At 39.7% G+C, this 8,552-nt stretch overlaps 1 protein-coding gene across 1 annotated transcript in view; it reads right to left on the minus strand.

The window, feature by feature from the left end:
• The window catches only part of RWDD1 (RWD domain containing 1), a 39,593-nt gene extending 31,288 nt beyond the window's left edge, over positions 1–8,305 (minus strand). The window contains exons 1-2 of the mRNA XM_012650130.1: positions 8,022–8,305; positions 286–351 (exon numbers count right to left, since the gene is read on the minus strand). Coding sequence (XP_012505584.1) covers positions 286–351; positions 8,022–8,094 — 139 coding nt within the window. The 5' untranslated portion in view covers positions 8,095–8,305. The remainder of the gene's footprint in view (positions 1–285; positions 352–8,021) is intronic.
• Between the last annotated feature and the right edge of the window lie 247 nt (positions 8,306–8,552).

The following is an 8,552-nucleotide window of genomic DNA, read 5'->3' on the forward strand; positions in this document are numbered from 1 at the left end:
TTGAATAAAAATCTCCCACCTTTTCTCCATCTGTTATACTGTTAATGTTTCTGCCTCACTTTTAAAAGCTAAGCTTATCGTACCACACTGTATCTCACTGGTTTCCTCCCTTTTTCTCATGTTTACACAGTAAATATCAATTAGAAACACACAACATTAGTTCCAGACTCATAACAGCACCTTAGCACCTCCACACTTGCAATGCCCAGCACGATGGCTGCAGAATGAATGAAATTCCTGAGAGAGAAGCTTAGAAAAACTGCAAGCATTTTTTATTAGACTTACTTTCATCATTTTCTCCAGCTTCAGATGTCACAGTAATGGTGAAGCTGGGTGGATTTTCTGATAACACTGAAAGAAAATATACAAAGAAGCTATTAACATGCTTCCTAAGGCAGACACTTTTTCTTATTAGCAAATTATCACTAACCAGTCCTGGAAATTGGTCCCTATTCTATATTTCCATTTCCACAAATACAGACTGAACAAAACATTGAAATGATAAAATGTCCATCAACTTTCTACTTAACTGGAGGGTTGTCTTTAATCTGGAAAGAAATACTTATAATACATAACCTTCTTACAGTTTTACCAAAACAATGAAATAAGGAGTTTACCTTTTACTTCAAAATCTCCACTTATACATCAAAAATTTCATTCTTAAAAATCCCAAAGGCAATGGCAAACAAAGAAACTACTCATATGAATAATACTCGTCTCATTACTGATTTTCATATTTATATATTCTGGGGTTTAACTCAGAATCTCCACGACAAACAAACAGTAAATATTGTTTTCTTAGTTTGTGTCTTCTTGCTTTCTCTCTCTGCCACATCATCTCTGGAACCATCTTTATTCTTTCACAAATACTTACTGAGTTTCTACCATCTTTCATAGAATTATAAAAAGAATTAGCTATGAATCTAAATATACTGCTTGCAATTTATTAAGACATGTAAGACATGTAAGTCATTTATACATATATAAATAAGAAAGCTTTATATGTCACTTTACAGCCTAATGCCTATCTAATACTGTATCTCTGTTTACTACCTATTCCCCCACAAGAATACCGTAACAACTTTATGAGAGCCCCTAGGTCAGTGCCTGGCAGTATGTAGAAACTCAATACTTGCTCAGTGGAAGAAGTAAACTAATGGAATGAAAGGAGAAAAACAATAACAAAAAAATAAAACTTGTACTCAGAACCATCTGAATAGTAAATAAGGAAATTTCAAGCCACCAGGGATGGCTGCTAAGCCTATGAGAAAAGCCTATGCCTCATTCCATGCCTGGGAAGCACTGGCACCTGTCAAGGTTGGCCACAGCTCCACAGACTCTTTCTGAAATTAAAGAGCAATGGATCACTGAAGAAGTCACCATGGAAACTATTCAGCTTTTACTATTTGGGAACTTTCTGAAGCTGCCATAAATCTATATTATCAATAATACTTTCAAGACAGTTGCCTTCATTTTAACTGAAGTTTAAGGTACTTGGACCAATGATGAAAACCTATAATTACTAAAATGTGTTTCAGGAAGACAGACTCACTGGACTTATGTTTTAAGTCTCAGGCAGTCCAGCCCATGCTGAAAAGGCCACTGAAAGGTCATTATAATAAAGCTTTCATAATATGATTGGCCTAGCCTATTATTTAACAAGTATATGTAAAAAGATAGTTGATGTATTTCATTCTTATTTCCTTTCATGACAAACTTTAGCATTTCATGTCATGAATATGTGTTACATGCGTTAAACTCTGCAATTGTAGAAGTAAGGGTTTAACCCATTGACATTCCAATTTGTTACCATTTTCTAGGACTCTATGAGGCTGTAGGTCAGGGGTAACCTATACCCAACAATAACAGCTAACATTTATTGAGCATCACTTTGTGCCTGTGCTATGCTATGCAGTTACATGAAAATCCTTTACTTCTGGCACTAAGACCATGACTTTATACTCTCACTATATTTATGATGTCATCAAGTATGATGGCACCTTACTTTATAAACCACTAAGAAAGAAAAATAAGGTACCAATTAAACTATGACATGTAATCGATTGTAAGATAAGTTCGTTAAAATGTAAAAAATATGTCTTAGAAACAATCAAATATAGTATCACCCCAATTTTATAGACTTAGCAACTGAGACACAGAGCTTGTTAAATAATTTGTCTAAGGTAATACAGCCACTAACCAACCAAAATGAATAAACTGTATAGAGCTTCATTTAAAAAGAAAAACATATTTCCAGCTGAGAAATTCCAAGGAAGTCATTTGAGCTAGGCTGTAAATCATAGATGGTAACTTGGTCAGTAGAGATAGAGAAGAGGAATGTACTTGAGGGTACCATGAAAGCAAGGGCACAATGGTGGGAAACCTAAAGGAATATACAAAAAAAAAAAAAAAAATTACAAATTTTTATGTTTGGAGGACTTATGTGTGGGTAAAGAAAACTAGTTGAAAATATACTGAAAATTCAATTATGGACAATAGTTTTTTAACAATAATATGGTCAAAACTGTTTTCTAAACATAGGAAGACAAATCTAACAACAGTGCATAAAATGGAAGGAAGGAAACAGGACGAGAGGTAGGATGAAACTAGGTAACTATTGTAATGACCCAGGCAAAGGTAATGAAGTTCTGAACTAGGCTGGCAGCAAGGGGAATAACAGAAAATACAGAGGAAGCTAAGATGGGGATGATACTTTGAGTTTGCAGGCTGAGAATGTTACGGTACCACTAACACAAATGAGGAATACAAAAAAATAAAAATTCATACATGATATATTTTAAGGACACAGGTACTTTCAGTTGGAAGCAATCAAATATGCAAATAGAACTAGTGAGAGCTGGGCTTTAATTCAATTTGGGATCAACTACAGAGACATCATAGCGAAGGCCATTAGACTAAATGAAATCAATGAGATCATTGCAAAAATAACAAGAGAGAGATGAAAGTCAACACCAACTCTATAAGGAATCCTCAATTTGAAGAACAAAGTAGGAGGAAGTAAAACTGCCAGAGATTAAAAGAAGCGTTCAGAAGAGGTGATAACAAACTCAAGAGATAACAGTGTTATGAAAATCAAGGCAAGGGAGCATTTCAAGGAAAGAAGAAGGATGATTCTCCCCATCCCACCTCATCTTCCCACTGTCTCTCCTCACATGGAGTTTCCTAGCAGATTTTATCACATCATTATCCACCTATAGCAGCAGTTCTCTATCTATACACAGTATGTTGGGATCAGTCGTGAGAAAGGGGTGGAGTCATAGGCTACACACTAGAAAACATGCATAACCCGAAGCCTATTTTATTGTGAAGCCACCCCCCCAATCAGGATCTGGGTCTGACATGGCAGTATCTACAATGTGTGCACTGTATGTTCTGCGTAGTTATGGAGGGATAAAATGGGCAATGACCTATTGTCCTGTCGGATCATATCTAAATCTCTGACGAGGCCCTCTGTGATCTGACCCCTGCTTACTTGTCAGATCTCATTTTCCAAGACTCTTACTTCTCACTTCATGTTCCAACAATACCAAACCACTTGTCCTTTTAATACATTTCCATCTCTCAGAGTCCTGCTTCTGCATATGCTGTGCCCCATGCCGGAATACCCTTCCCCCAGTCCCATTCACTCCTCATCACACCTCAGTTCTCCAAAACAACTCAGGCTGTCCCCTCTCCCTAAATTTATCCAATGTCTGTTTTCTTAATAGACTGAGCTCCTAAAAGTGGATATAAGAAGTATTTAGTAAATTAGGAAACCAAAAGGATATAGGGATGTTAGCAAGAATATCACTGAACTGCTTGACCTGGAGAGCCAGACAGAATAGGGAGGCAAGATGGACCAGAAAGAAGCTGATGAACTATCAATCCGTGAGAAATTATGAGAGGCATGTTCAATAAAAACATAGGAACGAAAAAACTACAGGGCTATAAGGCTTATGGACAGAAGGAGGAATTTCAAAGGCCAAAATTTTAGAGATGGCATTTTCAAGGTGTAGCTATGCTCATGTGCAGCCAAAGGAGTGGAAATCAAAATTGGTAGTTGATAAAGATAAGGATTTATGAAACTATATTATTGCAATATCAACAACTAAGATGGTAAATTTCTAGTAAAGAGTTACGTCTGTTTAACAGTTATGAAATATTTATACTTAACATTCCTTCTCATTAAACAGATATAGAAACTGAGGCTTGGAGAGGTTATATGATTTGTCTGAGGACACTACACCAAGTGCTACTATAGAAAAAAAATGTGAACCAAGTACAACAAAGAAAAAGAATATTGGGAAATACTACTATTAATAATAGACCCCCGAAATCCACTCTCCCCTTGTTCAAGTTATACAGTGTTTAACTGAGCATACTGAGCACCCAGAATAAAGACTACATTTTCCAGTTTCATTTCCAGCTAGGCCTCACCAAGTAACTAAGTTCCAGCTAACGAGATGGAAGCAGATATGTCCTTTGACTGTTTCTAGAAAACATCCTTAAGAAACTGCTCTCTTTTACTTCTTTTTTTCATTCCTTTATTTGTCATACTGCCTGAATAGGGAATGCTGCACCTTTGACCATGAGGGTGAGACAACACCTTAGGGATGACCGAGAGCTAAGTTAGAAGATGGGTCCTTGAGGATTTCCTGGACTATAGCTACCAAAACTCTCTTTTATGTGTGGAAGCAAAAATCACTTATTTACCTTTTTAAAAACCTAGTGCTATGTGGGGTTCTCTGTCACAGCTGAACCTAATCCTAAAATAAAAATTAAAGAAAACAAGGAATAATATTTCAAAGTTTGGTAGTAACTAAAATAAGGATGGGAAAGTTATTTGATTGGATTTGCAAAAATGGATGATTCTCAAGTTCTGATGAAGGACTAATTCCATTCCAATGTATTACTGTGAGTTACAGCCAGCAGAGGAAAGATTAGCCTTCACTAAAGATGCCAGACTTCCACCACTTTGAGTGGACCAAAATATTTTTGAGAAAATGAATGCTGTTGGGCATAGTGGAAAGAACTAATGGAAGGGCAGGAGAGGCGTTAGGTGACATGGGGGCAGATGATTGTGAAATGGACAAAATTAAGTATTTTATCAAAAACAAAGATAATGAAGATAGTGGCTAAAAGGTACACTACAGGAATACACAAATGAACTTAAGTTTTCACAAAAACCAGACAGCCCATATCAAAATCCCTTTGGTTGTCAGGGAGTGACTATCCTTTCAAAAAGTATGTCTTAGAAAAACTAATTTTACAAGATGACTCCTACCCTATCTCTAAGATACATTATTATACCTGTTAAATGGTGATGGCTGCTACTTAGAGGTACTGACATAGCAAATACAGGATTATGTAGCCCTCTTTGTAAGGCAAACAGAATTATGGAAATTTGGCTTTTGGTTAACCTGATGCCAACAAATTTTGTTCCAACAAAACTTCCCACAGCCAGAGATTTTGATATAGAAATTGAAATAACCAAATTCTACTACCTTAGCAGGACCTTGTCAAGTGAAGCACTACTGAAGGAGAATGTGGTATCAGGAGAATCCATTTATATTTTGGAAGACTAGTTGTTAGGAGGGTTGGATCAATGTGCAATCAAGCTACAGAATAGGCAAAAAGAAGAAATTGTGTTATGATTTGTTATAATTCACAACAAATGCAACAGTGGACCAAAAGTTCTTTGCAAATAGTCAAGCAATTAATTCTGAGGTTAGGCTAGGTCTATGGGCTACACTGTGCCTCTTCAGCAGCCACATGGTGTCTTGTGTATTTAAGAAATGCTTCTTTGTCAAGCACTCAGTCATCCACTAAAAAAAAAAAAAGTATATCTATGTCCTTTGTTAATAGCATTGAGTATATACCAAATCCAATAGTTAAATACAACTCAAAGTTAAATGTGATTCGAAAGTTAGAAAACTACCAATTAGTGTTCCTTGGTAAATTGACAAAAGCAAGCTCTTTCTCAAAACTTGGCATGAGAATACGAAAGTATGGAATCATACACACGAAAGAAGGCTATAAAGCAACAAACCTTGAAAATCCTCAAGATTTCAAAAGATCAAATATAGGAACATTTTATTTCAAAGCCCTCTGCCTTTCCCATAAGAGGTTTCATAAAGAACATGATCACTAGTAAGGCAAAGTTCCCTAGGTACTATAAATCAAGACATCTCATTTTAATTTATTTATTGCAAAGCTTATAGGAATGCTGACAGGAATTAGAGGCAGGTGGCTCAACTGATACTGCAGAATACTTCAGTGCATCACAGAGTCATAAACTGTCTTTTATTACCCTGGCTCAGAATCCTCAAGCACTTGTGCATCTGACAAGAATTTCACATACTGAACTATACCAGAGCTGTCACAGCTTAGCACAATTTGAAATACCTACAAGATTGTTTTTAGGGTTAAAAATGTATCACTTTTATAAATGCTTATATGCACAGGATTTAATGAGGGAGGATCCCTTAACTCTGAAGAAATGAAAAGAATAGCACATCTTATGCTTTCTTGACTCTGCCTACACAGTGTTCATACCAATTCATTTCCAAAGTGCTGGAAATGACCAAACATCCTAACTAAGAATATATCCAACAACTGACCCTATATTCTGTTTTATTTAGACATCAACATATAAGCAAGGATAGAGAAGGGAGCCAGACTCCATACACACTCACCCAGTTAATGACACTCTCAAACCCCTCTTCACTCATCCCCTTAACATCCTCACAGCACAGATGTACTGCTGGTGAGAGAGAACATGAACAGGACTGGAGCTATACTGGGGTAGCTGAGAGACATCTGCCTGTTGGCAAAGCAGAACAAAATTTGCTACCATTGCAAGCAGTGGTCAAAAGGTGGAGCCAAGAAAACTAAGCTGCACAATGAAAGGGAGAAAGGGGTTGGAGTTTACCAGTTAAAGTAACATACCTTACACTATAAATTCTGACCATCAATGATGGACAACACTTAAAGGAAAGGATGGGTAATGTAAATCCACAAACCTAGGATCTACTCACTCGTATTGGCTGTATTTGACTGCTTCTCAGATCTAAAGAAAGTCATTGATACAGTTATCTTGTAGCCTTTTCAGAATCATTTGAAGCATGGCTTCATACAGAATTCTCTTCCTTTAAATTATGCCTAATAAACTTATCGTTATTTTAAATCAGCCCAACCTACCAAGTAATCTTCTGCTCCCCCTCATCTCATCTGGAGCTGGATCCCAGTCCCACATGTCTGGAGGGTGAAAGAACAGGAAAGAATTCCAGACCTAACTCTCAGTACCAGCCCTGCCGCTAACGTGCTGGCAGTCCCAGAGCAAGACACTTACCTTTCCTGAGCCTCCATTACTTTGCTTGTGGCAGGACGAGTCCCAGGCTAGATGATGTCTAATATCCCTTCCAGTCTAACAACCTATGAATCTACAGCGGAACAGAAATTTAGGCCACATCATTCAATAGGCATTCTGCAGAATGCCAGAATATTTTCTTAAAGAAGACGCCGGACAAACTTCAGGGATTATGCTACTCTCAAAACCGATTCTGGTTACTGAGAACAGCATTCTGAATCCCACAAATTTTAAAATGCCATTGTATGAAAACCAGTTTCTACCTCAATAAAGGTGAAAATGTGAAAACCAACACCTTTGCGACTCTGGAAAAACTAACGTCACTTGGAATACCTTCTCTTTCAGTATATTTCACGAAATCTCGGGTTGCTAGAGGCTACACAGAAACCCAAGTGTTCCCATCTCAATTCCAAGCCTGACACTCTCCAGCATCACCCGGACTTTTAGATGTCAAGAAACAAGCGGAAAAAGGGAAAAAGTCATTGAGTTACTGGTAAGTGACTGAAGAACTTGAGAAGACTGGCGGGCGAGGTGGCCGCGCAGCCTCGCCGTCCCCTTCTCCTCCCCAGCCCAGGAGGCCGAGGGCTGCAGCGGCTCCTGCCCGTCCCACTCCACCTGCGGGCGGCTGCGGGCTAGCGGCCGGGGAAGTCACCTGTGAAGGAGTCGGGGTAGATGGACTCCAGAGCCTCCAGCTCGTTGCGCTGCTCCTCGCCGTAATCTGTCATCGTGGCCCTTGCTGCTGCCCATGGATCGCGCAGACACCCAGGCAGCGCGCAGCAGCCGAGACCAGGGCCGTGCCGGCAGAGCGGGCGGCGGCCGGGCGGGCGCAGGCGCAGAGTCCCCCGGCTAGAAGGCCCAGGGCCCAAAGCCAGGCCGGGCCTGCTGAGCAACAGCTCCGCGCCGGCCTCCGCCTGCTCCCTAGTTCCGCGTTCGACTCGTTCTGCCTAGCCTGCAGGACATTGAGTTGTCGCCTGTCCCACGCCCGCTCAGGATTTGCTGGGATGGTGAAGGCGTCCGGTCTGGCATTCGCCAAGGACACCTAGGACTGGCTCCGGGGCTTTGCAGGGCCTGAGCCTGAGAAGCCCCTCAGTGCGGCATCCTCGCTCGATGAGTCTGGGCTGAAGGTTGGCCTCCTAGGCGGGACCGTGTAGGTAGTGGCGAGGGGAGGAGGACGTCCGGGAGC

This window comes from Propithecus coquereli, unplaced genomic scaffold (genome assembly GCF_000956105.1).
Source record: "Propithecus coquereli isolate 6110/MARCELLA unplaced genomic scaffold, Pcoq_1.0 Scaffold313, whole genome shotgun sequence".
In the NCBI taxonomy this organism is placed as follows: domain Eukaryota; kingdom Metazoa; phylum Chordata; class Mammalia; order Primates; family Indriidae; genus Propithecus; species Propithecus coquereli.